Raw genomic sequence first — 25,269 nt, forward strand, 5'->3', positions numbered from 1 at the left:
ACAAATGCTTTCATGTCTTCCCCCTCCACCTCCAGCTGCTAAATTGGGTATGTGAACCCAGTAAGCAACTGGAGAGAGCAAGCCCTGAAAGAGTTAAACACAACTGCTCAAAGAACAGCATGGAATATTTTGCTGCCAAGTGTGTACAAGCCTTTCGGGACCAACAACTTTTAAGGTTCTTTCATTAACTTTCTCTGCAACAAGGTACCAAAACCCCCAGCAGATGAAGTCTGTGCTTACAAGTCACTTTGCAGGAATCTCAGAATCTGAAAGCGTAGCTGTTAGCCTCGTTTTACAAAGGGAGAAACTAATCTAGAAATTGCAGCAGCTTGTTCAAGACCACACAGCATGCCAGTGTCAGCACTGTTTCTCCTGTCCCTATCAACCAGGAAAACCATCACCCACACCCCAAACTATCCCAAGCCAGTTTTTGATACCCACCTTAAATTTCTTCTGGTACACAAGTTGGTTATTTTGTATTGAGAACCAGCGCCTATTCAAATAGAGAGACATCCAGAGAGTAATACATAACTGACTTTACAGTGCTTATTTGACTGAAACGTGCTAACGTACAGTCTACAGAGGGACTGCATAAAAGAGCTTGCAAAGTAATGCTGCAGTCAGTTTTGGCAAGTATTTCGTGAAAAATAATGAAAAAAGGGAAAGCAGAGACAAAACAGAAAAGAAAGCAAGGTTCAAATAATTTGAGTCCTAAACAAACACATTCATGTTATGGCAACATTAGTGTAGCTATCACACAAAACACTTTCATTTCAAAGAACATTTACCTCTGTATTTTATCAGCAAGCTACAATTTTAAGTAATTGGTAACACATATTCAGATAGTTTGAATAACAAAAATACTTAAGTTATATAAACTACTCATTCCTGAAATATTTTTGAGTGGAACTAAGAAATAACTTACTATGGCACTAAAAATACTACAGTGTTGCTATCCCATGTAGGTTTAATGTCCCTCTATAGCTGGCATTTCTTAAAATTTTAGATGCTGAAATAAAAAGATTGCATACAAAAACAAAGCAAAACCAAGAAAAACCTTTTAAGTAGGATCCTAACTTAAGCCTCAGCTTTGTAGGAAAATATCAAATAAAAGGTTTAATGAAGGCACCCTATAAAATCCAAAAGATAACATAACACAAACTCCTCTGAACTGTATCCTTCCTCGTCAAGCTCACTCTTCAGACAGGATACAATTAATAGAGAATGGAAAGATCATTCTTATTTTGGAAAAAATTATGAGCACCTCAGATCTCTAACAACTACATTTTGTCAGACCACTGAATATTGAAAAAACAGCAAATAAAACCATCCCTTTCTAGCTCTTCAAAGGGTGCACAAAATATAAGCTAACCGATCATCACTGGTTTTGAACTAACAAAAATGAAGGGAATATAAAAAAAATAATTCAGTCCTGAGGTGAAATTTACACTTTTTTTCCCCCAGGCTTATAATGCGAGCCTGTGTTTATCTCAGCATAATTCCTCAATTATTTCAAATACCCCACTTATACCACACATCACTTTCTTCTGCACCACCAATTAGTTTGAATGGTAACAGTGTACAAAATACTGTATTGCAACATATCTTTTTATTCTCCACAGGCTGTTGAATTTCAAGCTGAGGTTTACTACAATTAGTAGCAAGAGGGCTCCATATATTTATTGAACAACCATAAGCCATTCATGAAAAGAAGCACACAAAGACTATTAAGAAAAATTAAGATATAAAAAGTTAGATTCAAATCAGAAAATTTAGTATTTGTTAGAAAAGTTAGTACTTAGTAGACAGATGAGATTCTACCTTTTAACAATTAATCTTTTCAAATGTTGTGCAGATTTATTGAATTTAAAAAGCAACCACAGGATCATCTTTTAATACTGGATTTCCAGCATAACAACAGTCACCTTTTTGGGTTAAGATAATTGAACAGAATACTGCAAAAGAGTTAACTACTTCTTAAATTTAGTAACAGCGGTAGTTTTGGTCACTGCTATTTAAAAGGTATCACCTTTACCATCTATTTTAAAAAAACACCACCACAAATGCAGTAACTAAGCCTCAAATATGAGCATACAGCAAGGTATTGCTAATATTTAAATAGGTAACTCAACAAAAAAGCAGACTAGAAAAGGACAAACTCAGGCTTTTTTATGTGCTTTTTTTGAACATAACACCAAATAGAAAAACATGAAAAGCAGTGCCTAAGTGATAAAAGGAAAAAAAAAAGGTGGCCTTGCCCCAAGAATAACATGCAATGGAGCAAATCCCTAATAATGGCCTTAAGTAGTATAATTAAATGCTTCATTTGCTCTACAGCTAAATATTTAGCTAGTTACTAAAATAAATAAAGCCCAATCTGATCAACTGGACATAAGTGAGCACAGAAATTGTAAAGCAAATTTGTGTCATCTTTAAAGCCTCGTCTGTAAGTTTTAAAAGTATTCCAGACCCTTTTTTTCATAGTGGAGAAGTTAAATCTGTTTAAGAGAACTTTCCAGTCCAGCCAAAAAGTATGGGGTTTTTGATTTTTTTTTTAAAAGAAACTTTTATTGAACAAACCAACAATTTAGAATGTAGTATAACCTGTAGATCTCACTTCTGAAGTAGGTGTCAATGGAAAATAAAGTTAATACATTTTATTGTATGCTTGAAAAAAATAAGAGTGGCAGGCTCCCCTCCAACATGTCAGCACCACAGCAGTTTTTTTCAGGCCAAAAACTTTGTGTTATTTCATATTAACCAAGTATCATCAATAAACTCTACTTATTAAATAAATCATCAATAAACTTTCCTATTTATTGTAGGAAACAGACTGCTGGGGGTCTACAGCAGTAACAACCAGGAACTTCTGAGGTACATACATGTACTGAAGGTGCTGTTATAGGGTATACTACATCTATCCAGTTTCAAGGATTAATGTTCATAAACTTTAGGCAACATGTATGCAGTAAGTACTGACCATTATAAAAGTTTCATTAAATGTGGCATTCTGTCAAAAACAGAAGAGAAGTATGGTGAAGGAGAATCAAAGTAATTTGCACTGCCTCACTCAGCAGTGCTTAAATATAGCTGTTTGGGTTTAGAAACTGAATGTTATCCATCATTTATACCTACACAGTTCAAATGAGTATACGTTAAATAGGAAACAATACAAATTTCATTCAAAAACATTTCCAATTTCTGAGAAATGAAAGTAATACCAAAAAGAAATATGTATTATTTGAGTTTTACATAAAAAATAAATCACGTTTATTGATTCTCAAGAGGAAACAGTTTTCTTCTAGTTGCTCTCAGCACACAAGTAAAACAGTAATTAAGAATGCACAACATTTAAAAGTTACATCTCTACTTCCATTGCAGTTGATAAGAAAAAAATCTCACCAACTTCAATTGGAAAAAGTCAAAACACTGATCTTGTACGCTCAGCAGTTTGAGTGCAGAAACTTTGCTTTAATTCTTTTTTAGCTAAAACTAGCTCCTTCTTTCTAATTCCTTTAAAGGTGTTGAGCAGCAGGTATACTGGCATCCCAGGCAGAATCCTTCTGTTATTTTCTTAGACTGAGTCATTTATACATCCATTGCAAGTAATCAAAATTAAATGCAGGGTTAATTAAGAGCTTTTTGCGTGCCAAAGAAACATGGGGAAGGTATAAAAGAAGCTGGTTGGTACCTGATGTGATCTGGCTTTTTCCTGTCATGTGAAAAAATGGGGTAGGATTAAAACATAAGGGAAAGGAGGAAAAGGAATGAAAAATGCAAAATGAGCAAAATAAGCAAAGAATTAGCATGATCTGAAAATACAGCAGAATTAAAAAGGAAAACATTTAATGCATCCAACCTAAAAACTATTCAGAACATAGTAGTGTTTGATAAATGCTTTACTCCCTCCACATATTTATTCACGCATATCTATCGTCATGATATGGACTTATTTTTCATTTGAATTTCTAGGAACCAAAACTGTTTTCCACCTACTTCTCCACAAGAATAAATGCACCTGGTTTCTGTTCTTGATACCTTAAGAAAAATGGCGTACAAGTAGATAATCTACAGATAGATATACATTAAAAAAATAGTTCTCCATACTTGTTACTGTAAGACATTCCAGTATAAAGATATCATTTTGATTCCACTAAGGTACATGATCTGAAATACTCATTTATATTACACACTATCCATTTAGTCACAATAAACACAGACTGCAAAATCTCCAGCTCTTTCTAAACACAGCGACACTGAATTGCAAATAGCTTTTGTGGTTTAATTTGTAACCTGCTCAAACACTACTTGTTTCTCAAGTCAGTGTCATGCAGAACTATCCCACTTGGAAACTTGATGCAAAAGCACAAATAACTAAAGTCTTCAGGACAATTAAACCCAAGCTACCAGCTGCCCCAGGAAGCAACTATATCATTCTAGCAAATTAGCTTGGATTGGAAACAAAACAAGTTTTTATTAATTAGAACAGATTTGCCCCCCCTTCAAAGGGCTGCATTATATGGTTTTGACTCCCCCCTCAGCAATCAGATTTTTCCCAGAATAATCCACTATGGTGTCCATGGATTTACTGACCAAGACATGCACACAGAAGCATCACAATTATCTGATTTGTTAGCTAGAATCATACTGATGTGTGTCAAACCTAGGCAAAACCCATTGTACCATTTCCTTTTCTCTTATGTTTTTAATGCTGGCAAGTATACTAATAGTGGTAATTGCAATGATTTTTGGTGCCTTTAATTCAGTCTTAAAGGAGTACTTAAAAAGGCCTAGAGCCATCAAAATACCAGACAATAGCAGAGGGAAAAGAGAAGCTACCATTTAAATACATATTACTACACCACAATCAGCAGTTAGCAAGGAAGACCAGTGCCATCGCCCTCGGTTCAGAACATGAGAAAACTCCAGGATTTCTTTCTAGGCAAATTCTTCTGGCTTTGTTTCAGCTGGTTGGTTTTCCACCCACCTTCCCCAAAGATGGACATATAACGAAGCAGCAAACTACCTAGCTGATAAGAACACTGAAAATATTTGTCTGTCTTGGGGTCTCTGACTTCAGCTCTGAATTTCTTCATATAAAATACATAATTCTCTAAATGTCTCCTCCTTTGGCATTTCACTGTACGTTTTTATGCACAAAGCAGTTTAATGCAATGTCCTACCTGTACTCTTTTCCTGTACTCTACCTAGTTACTGGAAAAAAAAACACTCTCACTTCTAATATATGGTAAACTTTAATCAGTATTATCTCCCTGCAGCCAAAACTGCAATACTACAATAAGTAAAGCATTCCATCAGTGGAAAGAGGCAGTGGAAAAAGTGGCAATGACCACTTCAGTGCCTACAAGGTGGCAAGCAATTACAAATGTATTCAGAAATAAGATGAAAATACTTCTGTTTTTATTAAAACATGAAAAATGGGGCTAGATTCAGAAACTAATAGTAGTTTTCATTAAGAAGGTCTTAAGTGTATTTTTTATGTATAGCAGTAGTAGTTTCATAACAATTAATGTTTTGTGAATGTGAAGTACAAAATTGATTCAATTTCTGAACTGTGTTTATAGATAGCATATCCGATGCTATTCTCTGCCTAATGCTGAAGCATCCAACTAACCTATCACAGTGAGATAAATTATCAAGAACCTAAGATTAAAAAAGTTAAAAGTTTAGGTTTTTTTCAATACTCCTGTGACAAATAGAAGAAAAAACTATAAGCAACTATAAATTATATAGCAGAAGTAGGTAGCTCTGACTCATTACTGAGCTGTTTACCTTGGCTCTCAACTTATTGTTTGGATATGTTTTTATTATATACACTCAAATCTGTAACTTAACCTGAAAGAATGTATGTCACTGTGTATCTTGATTTAATTATGACTTCCCCATAATTATTTAGTGTCCATTTATATTTCCAAGGTACAGAAGTTAGTTTTAATTGAATCCTACTCCCTAACCACCTTAAGGCACATGTACAGTATTACTAGATATGAAGCCATGTGGAAGAAGAATATTTCTCAGCTACCTTCCAACATTCATGTCCTGCTCAGTCCTATTACCTCCCTACAGAGCAAGGCCTTTATACTATCCAAAAGAAGAACCCAGAGAACAAGTAAGGTTTTGCCTTCAGTCACTCATCAAGAGGCTGCAGTCAACCCTGCAAAACACCTTCCAAAAAGGCCCCTTTCAGCCTGTTGAGAATCCAATAAGGGACAATCTCCTGCCCTGTTACTGCAGATTTTTCTCAGTGTGCTTATACTAACATTTTACTTAAGACCAGGAACGTGCTTTTGAAGTGTTGAATCCGTTTTCTCCATTCACTGTCCTTTGATGCCTCGCAGATTTGTCTTGGAAAACTCTGAATTCTGCTTGGATGAAACTAACCCAGCAGGTACACTACAATTACAGATGGATAATCAGACCACAGGACCAGACTAGAAGTAGTCCAAAGCAAAATCTCTTATACTAGTTGTACATGACTTGCTAATATAGATACAGTCTTATTGACAGCAGTGGCCCTTGCATCAGCCTATGGATCTAAGTGAAACAATCCCAATTTATTATAGATTTGTGATGTTCCAAGATGCTCAAGGAATTATAGAATAATTAAGGTTGTAAGGGACCACGTATCCAAATGCACATTCTGGCCTTTGAAACACAGCAAGTAGTTTAACAGAAGCACTGCTGCAAAAATTGCAGGGCATAAGATAGTAAAAAGAGCCCTATATCACAACAAATTAACCTTAAAATTCAAGAACTGCATCCAAGTCTACTGCAAATGCTCCAGCACATATAATAATTCCTTAAAAAAAGCATGCACCCTTGGAAATGCAAAAGTAGTCCTGTTCAGAGAGAAAAATATTTAAACAACAGTAAAATATGCATTGTTAAAGAGACATGACCAACAATATATTTTGAATTCCCAACAGGACCATCAAAACTACTATGGAGAAGTCACTTCACAGGACAAGAATTGCAAAGGATAACAATTACATGCTTATCTTTCAGGAAAAATAACACAAGTCCTTGAGTCCTTCACTGTGTTTCCCTGTTTCCAATGGATAAACAACTGCCATTTTACTTTGTCCTCTAACACTTCTTTTCCTAGCATATACATTCACATAGCTTATTGTATACAGCCATAAGGACTGCTCTGTTTCAACCCCAAAAGGTCAAAATGCAGTTACAGAGCTGGACTGCACACAAAACAAACTTTCCATACACAGGTCTTCTGCAGACTAAGATATACTCTTAGAACAAAGGAAAAACAGCTTTGCAGTGTCATCGCTACGTTAATTAACAGAGTTGTCCAAGTGTTATGTCAAAACTGGAATCAGTGAGTTGCATAGGTTATACAAGTCAGACTTGAATTTAGCTTAACAAGCAGTATTTTAATAAGCTAGTAAATTGAGGTTCTGAGTAATTACCTGTTCCAAGTCTTGAAGGCATTGCTGGCTCGCTTAAATAGATACCCTTCCATAACAATACCATTGGCTGCATCTACATTGTATTCTAGTTTAGTATCATCACTGGAGTAATCCTAGTATAAAGGAACAAGACAAGAAAAATACATTGCAGTTTCAAATGAAACTTCAAATATGGTCAGTGTTAATGTCAAAAAGAGTAAACATCCAGGAATAATGTTTTGCTTTCAACACTTAATGGTCAAGCCATGACTCTCTGTCCTTAACAAATTTTTTTAAAAAAGCATTTTTAGGAGATCAGAGGGCTGAAGATTTTTACTTTACCTGCACACAAGGGGAATTTCTTGCTCAGGTATTGGTGACCTCTGTGGCCAAGTAGAGGATAAACATGACTGACAGAGCATCTGATGCTTCAACTGTCTGCTCAAATGGTCTCACGTATATTCCAAAGAAAAAGGGAGAGTAAGGTAGAGGAAAAGGGGCAATGGGAGTTAGGAGTCAAAACTGAAAAGCAATTGCAGCCTGTTGCAGACAACTGTATAAAGCCAGTCGTGCTTCAGCATTTTCTTCAGCTCTGTCATCTTGACAAGTGAGCCTGATCAGAACTTTGAAGACAAGTAACCAAATAAAGATGATACTATCAGTTATCTCTAATTTAAAGCAGTCAAGGTGTGCTGGCAATGATGACAAGAACTTAGCAGTAATTTTTTCTTTATGATCTTTGACAAGAATATGAAGCTAGAAGTAGGACAAGGGAACCTACATTTTAATCAAATTAATAACAAATAGTAACGGCTAGTAACGGTGTTACAAGTTTTAGAAAGGTTAACTGCTTCATATCTTCAGCAAAGGTAAAGCAGACTAAGTAGTAATACATATGGTGATCATTTGCTTTCATATCTCATCTGAAACACCATGGACTCTTCCCAGGGAGCTACAGAGCTCAGGTATTCAGTGAGTGGGAGGCTAACTGCTACTAGGGGTGCATGCAAAAGCACACACAGAATGACATAATTTATCATAAGCTATGTCCAGAGATCAAAATAACATATATACTATTATTTAATTTCACTGTTAGTAAAATAGTGAGTTAAATTAAAGTAGACACAACATATGGCTTGCTCCCCTTAAGCAGGGAAGAAGAGACACATCACTGAAAATTACGTTTCAGAACATAGAAACCCAGGCTAAATACTGAAGACGCAGGACATTTCAGAATATCGCTCCCCTATACCTTCAGCAGGTACTTTTTATAAATTGCAAACATCAGCTTTGTGTGAAAAGTGTGTCAGTAAATCTGTTTTGTACTTTGCTCTTTAGGAATTTCTCTATACATAGGGGAAAGGAGGCTATATATAAAAAATCTGCTTCAAAACCAATACCATTAGCCCTATGTAATATTCCAGCCTGCATACAACTTTTCTGCTACACACAATGTTTACTCTTATACATGCAGATCATTTGGTCCAATTCAAGGTTAAACAAACAAGACAGTGAAGTGGTTACAAATATCAAAATGGGCACTTTATACTCCCAGGCCAGCACAGCACCAAGTTCCATAAGATTACTCAGTGTTTTCAGTCAATCTGAATAACTAACTAAATTTGAAATGTTAAATCTAGATTTTTATTAATTCACTGGCAGAAGATCAGTGCAAAAGAAAGAATGCCAAAAGAAAATGGAACTGTCGTATCACTACCATATACTCATCTGAATAAACATACAGGTTGCAAATAAAAGCTTCTCAAAAATCACAAATTCATGCATTATTCATCATTTAATAATTTTGATTTTCTGCCTGTCTTCTAGACCAAAACATGCTGAACATCAAAGGCTTCATGTAAGCACAAACAGCCAAATATCACAGTACAATTTTAACTTTCACATTCTCAAAGTGTTAGAAGTCCTTTTTGTTTTTTTTCTTGTCCCCTCCAGAAAAAAAAATGAGAAAACCCCTTTAAACACAGACTTACTAATGTCACATTCCCACCCGCCCCAAAAACCTGATATTATTACTCTAACTTACCAGCTCCCAAACATAATGAAACCTGCTAAAGATTTGCATCCTTCTGCCTCAGTGATGGCTGCAACTCCTTGTCTAGTTAAAGACAACATACAATCCCTCAGTCTTTTCTGTGCAAACTACTATGTAATCACATTTTCCTCCAGGTTTGGAGAACTGCTGCAGAAAAAGCAGCTGTCTTTTCCAATAGATCTAGATTTACTCTTTGAAGACATATACAAGCATGACAGGAAAACTCCTTTGGATCATTTATCATGCTACACTCTCAGTCCAAATTGTCTAAAATACTGAGTCTTCCTCATGAAGTGCATTTAGTGTCATTTTTAATGGCTTTCCTGATTGTCTTCCACCTTTATAGAACAGATAAAGACACAAGAGTGTACAGACAAATGTTAAATATTTTCCTAACTATTGACTACCAACTGGGGGGTAAGGAAGTAAAGCTTCCACATGCTTTATCCATAAAACTTCATAGATAAATTTGTGGTCAGGAAAAAGATAAACAAAACCCCACACACTTCATTTCAATTAAAAGGATAAAAGTAGAAAAAGGAACTAGATAAACTGTGTCTGATCTTACAGTCTCTGTTATTTTATAATTAAAGAATAGGAGAAAAGCAGTCACATTATAGTTTATTTTTATCTTGGCTCATGGAAAAGTTTAGTGAATCACAAAAAATAATCAGGGGGTGGAGAGAAATCCGTATCTTTCCAGTGTCGTGCATAAGAGAATCACATGTTAATAAACCAAATCACAATGTGATTCAAAATTTTGTATTCCTTAAGCAAACATGCAACTGGTAAAGACTGAATTTTAAACATAATTTATTTGCTAATTAGGTGTCAGTTAGGACTAAACTACATTTAACCTAAACAGAACTAAGAAGATTAAGCCAGTATTATGAAAGTTACACTGAAGTGCTATATTGCACATTTCATCCAGATTTGAAGACAGGAACATCTATGGCTTCTGTTCTGATACACATTTTTCAAGGTTGGCCAGCTACTGGAAGAGAAACATGTAGAAGTGGGTTTTATATGTTAAGCATGCAGTGTGCTTTCATGCCTTCTTTTTTTTTTTTTGCCTCTTTTTCTTCAAATGTCCATGAGGGATAGAAAACCAGCTGACAATGGAAAAACAACTTCAATTTCCACAATTAATACTAATCTAGTGGGTCACAAAATACTTACTATTCTTGACAGTGTTTCAGTGAATAAATTGGTGAGTTCGTATTAAAATGTATCACACATACTAGATTCGTTTCATAACTTGCATGTTTCCTGTTTCTCTACATAAAATTTTCTTGTTAACCAAACAAACACCATATTTTTCAGCAGCAGAGTTTTCAATTTACTTTCAATATGAAGATTGCTAGCAGGTCATTAAAGCTGTTCAAGCTATTTTATCAGTAAATCTTAGGGAGTGTGAGTATCAGCATTTTAACAATGAATATGTATTAAATATGTTTTTTACTTCAGAGGAGCAGAATTTTTAAAGTTTTTAAAAGAGGCAGTAAGTGGGGGAGCATAAGTACCAAGAAAAACACTAATCTGAAAAGTTACTCCAGCATATACTAAACAGAAGACATTAATTGTGCAACTCCCCATTTTGAAAGTTGCTTCCATTCCCATTCCATCCCATTGGCAAAAAATGTTTGTCATGCTTCAGTTGAAAGTCCCTTGAGGAAGGGCTTAAAACATCAACAGTCACAAGTAACAAGGTTTACAGTCAAAGACAAAGTGAAAGAAGGCAAGATAGTCATTGAGCCTCCATGTCATGTGAAATACTGGCACATCTTTGTTTGAGACAGGAATTAGTCTGCATCACTTCTCAACAGCAGCTCTGGTTTATGCCTGCTTTATGACTGTGGTAGTATCTCGTTTCCTATCACCTTGTTTACACAAGTTGTCAAAAATTTTCAAATCATTCTCACTCCAGCTGTTTCCTAAGCAGTTCTTCAGATGCAATTTTTTCTTTTAAATGAAAAAGGGATTTGAATGCAACAAAAATTATTTGAAGTTCAATGCAAATGTTTTTCCTGTATCATTTCCCCCATTTTAGAATAAAATATTCGCTCTGTCACAAAACCAAGAAGCCATAATACTGTTTACAAGTCCAACCAATATTTAAATTTTTTAATTCAACACGTTACTACTAGAACGGGCTGCAAACTGCTCAGAAAACAAGACTTACAACTCTTAAGTGGTACTGCCACTATGACAACTCTTTTGATATGAATCTACAAAAAGTTCCCAGAATGATAACAACTTTTCTATATTAATTCATAGCATGTGTTGCTCCAGATTAATATGGAAAAAAAATTCTGACAGTAAAAAAAAAAACTGTTTCCTGCATATTTGCTGAGTAAAAAGAACACAGAAGTTAAAACAAACAAAAATTAGACATCAGTTCTCTTAAAAGAGAAATCAAACTGTAGTGGTAACCAAGCTCTTCCATGACTTTTATATTAGCCTCTCAGACAACAGCCTAATTAAATAGGATGATGATTATAAGGAAAGTGAGATGAGTTATTTAATTAGTGCAATTATTCTGCATGCATATGCACATATATGCAAAGACACGTAGTGGGTGGGTAGGTGTGTGCACATGTGCACTTACCTATTCATTTCAGAAAAGGAACTGTTCTTTATCCACACAATGAAGAAAAGGCATCATTCTGAAGCATTAGATTAAAACTTCTGTGTATTAAACGCATATATATCTCATAGAATATTCAACACAAGAAGCAGAAGTTTCATTAGTTATAAAACAAGGAAGGATTTGGCACTGGAAGATTTGGGAACATATGCCTAAGAGGCAGCCCAGTGGAAAGCAACATGACAAGCCATGAGAAGAGAACAGAGAACAAGGCTGCCATCTTGGTCAGGTTGACCAGATAACAAATAATGATATAGAGAACAAGATCCAAGGTCTAAGGCAGTTCAAGATTCTGAAATCCTGACTATCTGGAAGCAGACTTGGTGGGAAGGTTGGGAAAAGCAAGTAGGAGGAGACAAAAGACAGCACGATTTGAGTAAGAAACCAAGAAAATTATTTGACAAGCTGTAAGAAGAATCTCCATTAAAGCATGCACTCCAAAGCCTAGACGCATTAATCTAGGCACTATCATCACAAAAATGCATCAAGAACTTCACTGATACAGACAGCAGACCATATATACAACTTAAAACGCAGAACTTTAGAGGACAACATACAATACAATCTGACTGCCCTGATTATATTTTAGAGACAGTGTAAAATTGTCATTCAATTAGAAAAAGGAACAATATATAAATAACCTCATTATGATTACCATTTGTACTAGAAACCAAGAACATTTTTATTACACACAGATAGAGCTTATCAGGTTTCATGAAGCTTAAAAGTTTCAATAACCGTTGATACTATTAGAAATAGTTTACCTGTAAAGCAGCCTTAAGCAGCATTTGAAGAAAAAACAAAGACTGTAAACACTATTGGCAAGAGCAAAGACCATAATTCATGGTAGAAAGTTATTATTTCTACAGGCAATTAAAATATAATTGCCCACAACTTAGATCCTTCACCAACCACTGCTGTTCGTTAACAGTAAAATCCTCAACTACTGCCCACTCCTGAAATTAGGCCTATTGAGCCCAAATTAAAACTTGAACATCAATGTTAATTCTGAAGTTCCCTCCTCTTTCCATTTTCCCTCTTTTTTCCCCCTTCCTTCCCTGTAGTTATCTCCTGTCTGCCTCCAAACACAGCATATCAGCACTGCCCTAAAATCATCATCATGTCTGCTCCATTTCACACTTACAGCAATCCTAATGCTTCCCACCAACCCCTGTAGGAATGACAGGATGAAGTGACAAAAACATTTTCATCAGCCAAAAATGTTATCTTTTTACATTAGTATTAATATTAGACTCCTACACTAAGGCTACCTAAATTATGACCTTCGCATGTTTTCATTCCTGAATTTATTTACTCAGATTTAACTTACATTAGGCTTTTTTTTTTTAATTTATGCCACCTGAACAGATACAGAATGTATTTGAATGACAGTAAGAAGTCTTGCATTACCTTTAAATTGGTATCTAATCCCTTTCAAAAGTACCTGCAGTATTAGTTCGCTGTCTGTCAGTGGAAATATTTTTAACTTCTATCATTATACCTACAAAACCAATACTGATCTAGAGCTTCTGAAACACCCAAACAGAAGTCATTCCTTCTACAACATGAATTATTTACATTTTGCTCAACAGGCAAAAATAAGAATTATCGCACATACAAATCTTCCCAAAACAGCAATTTATCACTTTCAGATTTGTGTATAGTTGAACACCATACATTAGATAACCTTTACAAAAGTTTACTTTTGCTCTTTCTATGCAGTAGCAGCTGCCACACTACCTCAAGGTGCTGCACTCGTATTTGGCACAGTCCAGAAAGTGATACATATGACTGTGCAGTATATACACCTCTTCTACAGACACACAGGAAAGATAGCGACTTTTACAACTATATTGAATCAAAGATGTAATAGGAATTAAGAGTTCTTATGAAATGTTAGAGTCCCAGCATTCAAATAAATTCTATTGTCCTATTTATGTTCAGTCAAAACTAAACATAACATTCTACTGTGCAATACAAAATTAATATCTGCAATCCAACCCTACGCTTAATGATGTGCAAGTCTGTTTCTCTGCGCTAAAGACACCATCCCTCACAGTTCCAATGCAGAGGTGTACTGCTGGGGAGAGATGCTAGAGATCCAAACATGTGTGTGCAGTCCACCTTTTACATTCTCTCAAGTACCTTTTGTTGAATAGTGGAGTGCTTTTGCTCCATATCTCTCTTCTCCTTTGCAGCATCTACAGCCAACTGATCCAGCTGTAAAGAGAAACAGAAAATTGGATCTTTAGATATCAAGAGAAATTTGGCTCAGTAGATTTCATAATACTGACAAAAAAGAACACGTTATGTCTAGACATTGCATGACTTTTGTTTTACTTGCATAGTATAATTACTTCTCTGGTCACAAAGTGTTTACCTTTAATAACTACTGAAGCCCCGCTTAAAGCACTGCACTACCATCCTGAATTAACCTCTATGAAAGGTGTACATTTCCTGTAAGCCTTAGAAGAAACGTTTCAAAGAACAGCATGGTGCCAAGCATATGCGACTCTATACCGCATTGGTGCTTAGTCTCCGAAGAGAATGACTCATGCTTTAGCTGCTCTTGCTGGCTGACTGGCCTATGCAGCAGCACTGGCAGTAGCAGCAAAAACTAGAAGGAGCGAGTGCTACTGATTTTTCTCCTCCACAAAGCGGGGGAACTGCCTCAACCAGGCTTTTGTATTGATAGTTTTGATCATGTCACCAGCAGTATGTGAGCAAGATTCCTTGAAATCTTAGGGAGAACCATTCAAACTGTTTCTAGTTTCAGAAATAACTACAATATGATTTTTGCAAAGAAAAGAGACTATCACAACAGAGAGGATTTAAGTTAGCATCCTTACAAAGTCTATGATAATAAAGAAGACCCTACCAAAAACTGGCTGCAAGCATGTCTATAGCACTACCATACAAAATTTTTCCTTTTAAAACAAGAAGGGAAAAAAGGCAGGAAATTTAAGATATCCTGTAAAGACTAAAGTGGGTTATTGGGGTTTTTTTGGTGGCTTTTTTTTTTTTTAAACAGACTGATGCCTAAATAAGAAATATGGTGAAGTAGAGGAGCAGATGCTGCCTGAAAGTCCAGTTAGCTGTGTATTTGTGTGACACACTATGGAACCTGATGAACTCCTTTATCCAGCCTTGTAATACAAGACTGCCATTAACCCCAGTCACAGCACCTTACTGAGTAACAATGCAGATGCAACACTGAACACAGCGCTACAGCCTGCAGTTTTACATCTGTGGGACTGACCTCATTCTACTCCAGGCCTAGAAGGAAGAGACCAGGATCAGTGTGCAACATCAGTTTTCCAGCTGAAGTCAGTCGCATGGCAGAGGGCACAGTATGACTAGCAGAACCTCTAATACACACAAATAAGATTGTCTCCATCCACTCTCATAACCACAAGTGAGAACCCCTGCCAACTCTGGGCATTTTCCCCAGTGTCGTATTTCCTCCTGCTTGAAATGATATAAACAAGAGGAAAACAAGGACAATAACTGGCTCTTACACTCTTGTGCTAGACCAGTCTCCAACAATTAAGAAGCCATCAGATATTTGGAACATCTGGATCCAATTCCATACTCTGTTACTTTCTTAACTCTCCTCTCCCTGGCTTCTTCTCTGGCTCAAATGGCTATACCAGCACTGTCACACCTTACAGGTATTTGTGAACGTGAACACATTAAAGACAGAAGTGTCCATCATATTTATGGAGTTATACGACTTAAAAATTATAGAAGAGCCTCTAAAACAGAGACTGGGCTGACATTGTGCTCCAAGGCTGTTTTGCACCAAGAACCCTGGGAAACCTGTTCTTTCATGGTAAAGATGAGAACTGATCCAAGGGCTGTTCAAGACTTTACAGGAATCATGTTTCTTTCAGGAATCTGCACGTGGGCCCCAAGAAATTCTTCTTCCTACCCTGCTAGATGAAACAGAAAGTAGCCACGTTCCAATTAGGGCAATTACCTACAATTTATCCTAAATACAAATGTCTGAGGATACATTTACCACAACATAAGTACCAAAACAAAGTTCTTAACAGCAGCTCATTTCATCATTTTCTTTTTCACTATCAAGACAGCATTGCATCATTCCAGTTTCCAAGCTCAGACCAGAATTTCTTCTTTTCAGGCAGGTGAGCAGCAAGCACATCAACTGTCTTAAACAAAAAAGACCAACAGCATATGGCTATCAAGAGCTGTGGTCAATCACACAACTAAACTATCAAAATCCTAGGTATTATACCACTACAGAGTAGTCTTCCAAAAATTAGTTTTTTTCCAAAATACCGCATTTACTGGTAAATGCATTTTTATAAACATATGCTATAAAGTGGTATTATCTAGAGGGCTAAGTCAGACTAAAATGTTTAGCTTTTTGAATAGTCATCTCGGAATGAAAACTCAAGTAGTTTTTTTTTTTTAAACTAGTACCATATTTCACATGAAAAGTGCCAAATACCATAACTTCCATGCAAAAGCTTATATTACACTTGTGTGCCATTGCAGATTCTCCTACAATGATTCGATTCACAAGTAATCCTACCCTGATATAAAATATCCAGAAAGCAAAATTGCTCCATCCTATTCCATCATGTAAACCAGTTATTTTCAAAATGTGAAACAAGAGAACTAAAAATTGAACTGATCTTAAACAGTATAGTTACAATTTTAATACTTCAGGTGCTGTTAAATCTTTTAATTAAGATCATACACAAAATTTACTTGGGAATGAAAACTCACTTACCAACAGAAAGAATCTCACATTATTTTCAGAAAAAAATCTAGCAAAGTCCCGTTTTGTTATGTCACAACATGCCTTCTCTCTGACCTGATAAAGGCAGAAGCTTCAACCAATACCAACTGCAAAGCCATTAACTGTTAAACTTTCATAAGCTATTTACAAGTCTGATTCTGTCATGAAAAATATCCATTACTTAAATGCCAAGGTCTGCCACAAAAGAACAATTCAGCAGGTTCTTCAACTTTAGGGTCTTCAGTCTATTTTTGCTCTAACTGCAATGTATTTTAAACATTCTCAGCTTCAGATTTTCTAAATTTAACTCCTTCAGTTGCTATGATACCAGCACCAAAATGAATGTTACACAATGCTCCTTACCAGCTCAAGCAAAAGGATGACCAGCCATTCAAAAATAACCTGGTGTTCCTTGCTCAAATAATCTCAATGAAATGGAAACACTAAAGCCTAGTTAGTAGCATAAGCTACTATCAACTCCCTTCCCCATACCCTCTTCTGCAGAGGTACAGGACATACATTCTATACTATCAAAATACTACAGCTCAACAATTGCAACCCAAAACAGAATTATGTGAAAGAATAAAAGGCACAACTAAGGACAGAGTCATGTGCACCTAAGTGCTGCTATTACACCGAAACACACAGGGCTGTAGCCATACAGTCGCTTCCCTTCTTGATGGCAGTGCCAGCCCCAGCAGCCTCTCTCCTCAGCTCCATCACTTGCTTGCCACACACATGCAGAGACACAAACACACACCTCCCATGCGTATGGTTGTACGAGTAATTAAGATCCACAGTAACCTGACTGGGGACTAGTCCTGCAGAAAAATAACTACTTAGACATTTGATTGTTGGGAGTTACTTCCTACCATTCCCAATCTGCTTCACTGCACAGACACAGAAACAGGTTGAGGGGCACAGATGACAACAGCGCTGTGGGAGGAATAACCAGCTCAGAACAATGTCATTTCTTAGACATTCAATGACACATCTATTCGAGATGAATGCAAATAAATATTTGCTGTCATTTATTTGCTTTTGTACCTGGATAGACACTTAGACTGTTGTGCTGGCTTTGTTTCATGGATCAGGTTGGGAAGCGGCAACAGAGGGTTTTGTATCAGTGCAGTTGATGCAAGTCCTTGGATAGAGGCAAACAAAAAACCAAAACACCCCAGTGTTGTACAAGTATTTCCAGGCCCATTCAACTTGCACTGAAACAAGTCAAGACACTGCTGAGTCTTCTTCCTGCACCACAGACAGCTCTTCAGTTGAATACTGCATGTTCTTAATCTATTTCACATAACCATTTTCAGCATCTCCAGTGTGCGGTTGGCTGTGGTCCACCTAACCTTTTCATGAGTCCCTCACTGAAAACCCAGAAGGTGCAATTCTGTGTTCTTAAACAACAAAAGGATTCAATATATGACTCAGTTTTGCACTACTTATTAAAATTAGACTTCTGTTTTACAGTCTAAGTTGCTATCATCAATTTTATTTTTGGCACACTGCATAATTTGTACATTAAATAATGTATACAAGTAGAAGGAAACAACCTAATATACTTTTTGTTGTTAAATATATGTATAACATGAGTCATATACAAAAATTTTTAAAAGAAAATAATCCGGTGTCCTGAATACCACAGAGTACCTCAAGCAGCTCTATACGGCTATGTTTAAGTATGCAAATCCTACAGGTAGCAATTTTAGTAAACAGACAACACTCAGTTTCTAGCTATCTTCATTCAAACCACTTAGTGTATTTTTACGCTTTGCCTTTATCACACTACAGTTCCCTTTTTGTTGAATAAATCTATGATGTACTATATGTACGCATATATCAAATGTTCATCCATTCCAGCATATAGTTATGAACTTCTAAAGTAATTTGTTACCTGTGCACCAAGATCTTTCATGTAGGGCTCAAGTTCACTGAAAAGATCATAGCCTTGATGGAAAAAAGCCAGATGGGCATACATAAATGACAACATCTAGAAGGAAAAAAGTATATTTTTTTTAAAAAAGGATAAATATTTATCAGATATCACATAAATATATCACTTAACTAATCCACATGAACAAAATATAATTCCAGTGTTAATTTCTGCTCTCTTTTGTCCTGGCAGTTTTACATCAGTCTCTCATAGAGCTTCCAATGTTGTAAATAAACACCTAAGGTAAAAGCAGCAAAGAACAAGCCAAAAATCTCAGAAGTTAGTTAATAGGATTAGCCCCATTAACAAAACAAATTTACTTAAGGGCAGAAAATTACTTCTGATTCATGTCACCTGAAACTTTTGTTATCTCCTGTTTAACTAGGACATGCAAAATAGAGAGGAGCTACAGAATATATTTACTAATGATCTGAAACCATAGCCTTTATGAACACAGTGAGAAGACTGTCCAATCTTAAAAAAGAAAACAAGTTGTGAAGATGCAGAGCAGAATGGCAAGCAGCTATAAAGCTGTGATGCAACTGAAGTTTTTGCTATTTAAAGGAATTAAGGAAATTATGGGAGTGCAACTTTAGACCTTTGAAAGAAAAGCACCATTTAATTTGGCAATCTCCATCTCAGTAAAGATTTTACAGAGATAATATGAAGCAGGAAAGGGAATACAATCAGAACACTAGCATGCAGATATAGCTGTATATTAATTTAGCAGATACCACAGTAAAGCATATTGTATATTTGCTATTACAATGTTCTATTTACATTAAAAAATACAATTTTTGTAGAAAGACCTGAATCCATCTTAGAATAGATTATAAGTAGTACTTATTGTTTATAAATGAGTATAGCAAACCTAGAGAGCAGGATTCTTGTCAAAGTTCGATTTTAACCATGAAACACATACCAGAGTCAACAGCAGTGAAAACCTTAAAGTATTCAAATCTGCACCAAAAGGATTTCCAAAAACAGTTAAGCATCTATGCCCAGTTACAGTAAAGGCCAAACTGACTGTCACCAAAGTGCCAAATGTGCTGGTAAAGTTTTGATGGGTAAAAGGACTAAAATTTTAATATAATGCTCTGCAGTCACATTTTTAATTTCAGGTATATTTACATATTTTCTATGCAGAAAAAGTATATCTTACCGATTTTAAGATTTCTGCTCTCCTTTTAGACTGAAGAACATTGATCTAGAAAAGAAACAAACAAGCAACTTATTTTATTCTACTTGCAAATTTTCCCCACAGAGGTAAACTTCAAATTACTTCCAAATAATCATACCAAAGCTTAAAACATTGGAAGAACATAACTCAATATCAGACTTCACAAAGCACTTGTTTAAAAGAAGATGCATGCTAGCTTTTGTCATGATATTACAGAGATGCAATCAGAAAATGCTTGTGAAGCTAGAATATCACAGTGATAGTCACAACTTTCTTATATTAGAAGGAAGAATATAAGACATCACATGCTAGCTAGAAGTAATACAATACACCTCTCAAGCAAGGAAAATTGGTACTTATCTTCAAGAGATTGATTTCAACATATTTCCAACACCCTTTCTGACAGTATGAGCTAACCCAGCCCACCCGCACCACTGCCATCTCTTGCCAGGGGAGAGGAAGGGACTGGGGGCATGTTTATTTTTTCCCTTGGGCTGACATTGTCTAAAGTGTCCCAAAACTGGGATATAGCCCCAGCCTCTGAAACAAGCAGGATGATAATAGCTTCAACAGGTAACTTTTCATATATATGTGCTTGTATACTTGCACTTCTAAGCTAGCTGAAGTCACTGACCAATGGCGGTCAGTAAAGACCACCTAAAACGTGAAGAATTCCACAATATAGAAAAAAATAATTTATTTTTTGCATTCACCTAGTTTCTCTATCCTCTTTGTCACCTAAGCTTCAAGATTGTCATCCAGAACTATGGTTTTTACTTTAGAAGCCCTATTTAGCAGAAACATGCATGATTTTGTAATTTAACACCTCTACAGCAGTTCAAAATTCCAGCAAAGAAATAAATTTACTGAAGCTATAATCAAAACCAGATTGTATTTCTATACGTAAATAGTATTTCAGAAAACCTTCTGCAGCAAAATTAAGATTTGTTTGTATGTTTTGCCTCAACTTGCAAGGCAAAGACGACCAAAGCAAAGGCTTTGAAAGTTTAAAGACAGTTTAAAGACAAAATAGATACAAAGAGACCATAGTTGTGAAGCTACTTTTCCAGAAGAGTCACCCAAGTGGAAAGAATTCCCAAAGCTGAATTAATTTTTGCCTGCATTAATTAAGAGATGCTGAAAAGCATTCCTCTGCTACTTCCAATCCATCTTTATCACAGGAACTGCTCATACTTTGAACAGACTAATTCCAGGAGGCAAACAATCTGCAGTTCAGTGCACACACAGGGAACTGGCCTATAGTAATGACTGTGAGCTTCCCTGCCCCCCTACTATTTAATGTCAGAACAAATAATCAAGTGGTACATAATTCACATGGCTTTTTGAACATCAAAATGAATTTTGTCCCTAGTGTTCAAAAGGCAGGAGTTCAGTGTTGACCACTGACCCCCATATCTGTGCACGTGCCCGGGCTGATCAGATCAATTCCACTTCACTTTACAGGTAATAAATGCAATTTAAAGAACAGTTAACTAAGCTTTAAATAACTGACTGGACTGTCACAAATCAAGGTGATAATGTCTAACATAAAACTAACATAATTTTGAAGGGTTGTTCTGCGTTTGATCATAAGAGAACCCCAGACCCATTTAGGAGCCCCCAACCCCTCATACCATCCAAGTTGCAATAATCCTGTTTTGCTGTAGTTGTGGGTAACTATGAAACAGATGGACTCTAAGTATTGACAGAAAATTTATTATTATTCCACAGGATTCAAAGTAGCAGGACAAAGAACACCTCTAAACACTATAGGAGATCTGCACTGAAAAGCAAAAGAGTAGTTATGTTCTTGATTTCCCCTATGGCACAATGGCAAACACCAAGGCTTCTAGACAAGTAGGATTTGTTAAATAAAACCCAAAGCAAACAGCTGAATTGTAGTAGTATCCAATATCCTATATCAGAATTATTCAGGTAATTTGTATTTCCAAGGCTAGGTTACAGTTTTTACTTCAAATATATGTAAGGAACTACAGCATAGCCACCTCACAAAATACATTTAGCTAAGTATCAGGCAAATACTGTCTTTTCAAAATTGATGTTCAAGTTGAAAATTACACTGTATCATTACAGCAACAGCATTGAATAATGAAGAATTAAGCAAAAAGTAGTAAATTAATTTTGCTCAGATTTCATTTTAAAATTTAATTACTTGCAAAGTTATTCCTTTTTCACTGAATCTCCACAGCTTCTGAGAAGCTTACAATATGAATTTCTAAAGGACAGATCTTTAACTGTATGTAACATGGTTTTGAAAAATAACTTTTATTGCTGCACTTACCTGAAGAACATAATCCAGAGCTATGTGTCGAAAACATTTCCGTGTTGCAGTTAAAATATTGGTTGCTTCCTCTACTTCGTGTTGCTTATTTCTTTGAACTTGGGCATTTTTTACTAAAGCATTCTCTTTTTCTTCACTGACTTTTTCAAACTGTTTTTTTGCATCTTTAAATTTCCTAATATCTCTAAAGAAAAAGGGAAGATTGATAACAAATTAATTCCAAAAATTAACAAATGAAAGAAGTGTTTAAAGATAATATAGATAGACCATGCTCGTGACTGTCATAGCTAGTTTCTTTGTTTTCATATTCTTTGATAAATGCTTGGATCAAATGGAAATCATACAAAATATGATAGAAACTTCTCTGCCTTTTCTTCTGAGGAAAAAAATAACTTACTCTTTAACAAAAGACTGAAGCTGTGCTTTAATTGATCTTTGGGTTTGGTCAAACAGGATCTGAAAGAAAAGCATGATTATGTAGGTCAATAACTTAGGGGTACTCCTAACTTTTCATTTTAGACATACACATGGTTATTAAGCAGAATTAGATGAGAATTATATTAAACCAATGTGTCTCTAATATAAAAATATAAAACCCTTCAAAGTAATTTTGAAATAAAAAAAAAATAAATAAGGAATAAAATACAAACCCAACACATTTTGTTAAAGACTGTGGTTAGAGACAAGAGCTCCTGGCAACTTATTCTCTCATCCTGACAATGTAAGACATGCCCACTTTCAGAGAACATGTATATTATGATTATTAAACAGTCAAGAATATTACTGCACAAATAGCTTTGAAGAAACAACTGTGAACTTTAAGTAACAACTTCTTTTGATTCTTACAGACTTTCACAATTTAAGCAACAACTACAAGACAAATGAAACCAGAGAAAGAACATGCCCTTAACTTCTGGCAGAAAACCACAGGCTGAAATTAATGCTGAAAACATAACATACATCAGTAATTAGTACCATTTCCTTTACATAATATATTTGTGAAAAAACATCCACTGTTGAACTGCTAAGAAGAATGGCTGTTTCTTTTTCCTAAGATTAAGTGTTCTAAGCCATGCTTCTCAAATTTCTTATGATTGGGGGGGGGGGGGGGGGGGGCAAGGCGGGAAGAATATAATCTACTCATTCAAATTGTAAAGCTTGAGAAATTTGTTACATTTCCAAGGCCAAAGCATACCTGAATGTTAGACAGCTTACATTTTCTCATATGACCCCAGAAATTCTAACTGAGGAATGAAAACGCACATTCCTTCAGCTTCACATCTGCCCTCTGAGTTTTAGGACAGAGTGGAATAGGTCAATGGCTAAAGGGACAAATCCTTTTGCCACTTACCATGCAGACCACAAATGATGCTTAATTTCCAGCTCCTCTACACCTCCCATTCTGCATTACGGAAATATACAAGGCACGATCACAAAGAATAAAGAGGTGAAAGAATGTAAGGAAGTAGTAGTTGGTCTAAACGAACAGAATCTCTTCCAAAAGGTAAAGATCGTTACGTGTTAAATAATTTTATTGAAAAAGCAAGTCAAGAACTCAAAGTTTCAGGTCAAGCAATGTTTTCTTTAAACATTCTCAGACTTTGTTTCCTTATTCACAAAATTTGGGAATGAAAAGCCATGCAACACCAAGTACTGACAGCAAAACCCTTACCAGCTTGTTTCTCTTTTCTAAAAGCAATGAAGGAAGGAAAACATGATTCAGTTTAAGCCACCCATTAGCAGTGGTATTATATCCTCCACCCAGTCTCCATTTTTAGAAATTTTCAAGACCAAGTGGGATAAAACCCTAACCAACCCGCTCCAACCTCAGATCTGACCCTGATTTAAGCAGAGAGTTGAACCAGAAACCTCCTGAGGCCCTTTCCAACCTGAATTGTCCTATATCTAACAGTGACACATGGAAGATCCTGTTTGTATTCCCACTTTGAGAAACCGGAAAAACGGACAACTAGAACAGATAAAGAACTTCTTGACAAGCTGGAAGTCATGCTGGGACTACTCCCACTGCTGACATTTAAGCTTGCCAGTGCCTGAGGAGTGAACTAATCAAGATCAATACAGAAAAAGTATAACCAGATGGGAACTCAACTGATGAGTGGACTCCCAGAAATATGAGCCTTGCAATTCTGCTTACAGTAATGAAGAGGAAAAAAGTGCTAGGCAGAAAAATACATACACATTTTTTTCTCTAAAAGAACAGAAAAAAGTGCTCAGACCATGATCTGATTTACAGCCTTTCCAACACATTACCTTTCACACACACCAAACCAAGTCTAAGCAAGATGCTATTTGCCGTAAGCTGTCAAAGCTACTCCCCACTGCTGAATCAGTGAAGATGCTGCATTAGTCTGGTTCCTAGCCTTCTTTGTAGCAAAGTCTCTTCTGAGAAAACTGACAATCATCCAGATCTCAGTGGGACCATCTCGTACACCTTCCCTCCTTCCTCTGGAGGATGCCTGCCTCTTCTTTTTCTTCCTCTAGTTCCTTCTCACTCATGATGGCTCTCCTGCCAACTTGGTCAACAACAGAGCTGACACTTTGAGCTACTAAGTCGTGCTGAACTATGCAGACTCCCGAAAAGCAATGCAGGATCACAATATGTCTAGCAAAGCTCTACATCAGAACCCCGTAACATGCCTCATTTCTTATGTTTGTGCCTTTTGGTAAAAGCCACTGTTCTAATCACTATGCTTGAGCACAGTGAGGAAGTGGAGGGGAAAAAAAGTAGGACAGAACTCAGAGTGGTCCTACTTAGATCTGCAAAGAAATCTTTTTAATATGGCTTGTTCTTTGCTTTCTGCCTTCAAACTGCCCTAAACGGAGAGTTGTGCTGTGCCGTATTTTACCAAAGCATTGCAAGCCACAATCACGTAGAACAGTAACGGCAGCAAGACTATAGGGCCTAGGACAGACGTGTCAAAGAGCATACCATATA

General features: G+C 36.1%; 1 protein-coding gene across 1 annotated transcript in view; it reads right to left on the bottom strand.

Annotated features, from left to right (window-relative positions):
- The window catches only part of ACAP2 (ArfGAP with coiled-coil, ankyrin repeat and PH domains 2), a 46,432-nt gene that overhangs the window by 15,719 nt on the left and 5,444 nt on the right, over positions 1-25,269 (bottom strand). Inside the window, exons 4-10 of the mRNA XM_010294443.1 lie at positions 22,711-22,769; positions 22,314-22,497; positions 19,994-20,038; positions 18,793-18,888; positions 14,270-14,344; positions 7,446-7,558; positions 442-493 (exon numbers count right to left, since the gene is read on the bottom strand). Of these exons, the coding sequence (XP_010292745.1) occupies positions 442-493; positions 7,446-7,558; positions 14,270-14,344; positions 18,793-18,888; positions 19,994-20,038; positions 22,314-22,497; positions 22,711-22,769 (624 nt within the window). The remainder of the gene's footprint in view (positions 1-441; positions 494-7,445; positions 7,559-14,269; positions 14,345-18,792; positions 18,889-19,993; positions 20,039-22,313; positions 22,498-22,710; positions 22,770-25,269) is intronic.

This window comes from Phaethon lepturus, unplaced genomic scaffold, assembly GCF_000687285.1.
Source record: "Phaethon lepturus isolate BGI_N335 unplaced genomic scaffold, ASM68728v1 scaffold16039, whole genome shotgun sequence".
NCBI lineage: Eukaryota > Metazoa > Chordata > Aves > Phaethontiformes > Phaethontidae > Phaethon > Phaethon lepturus.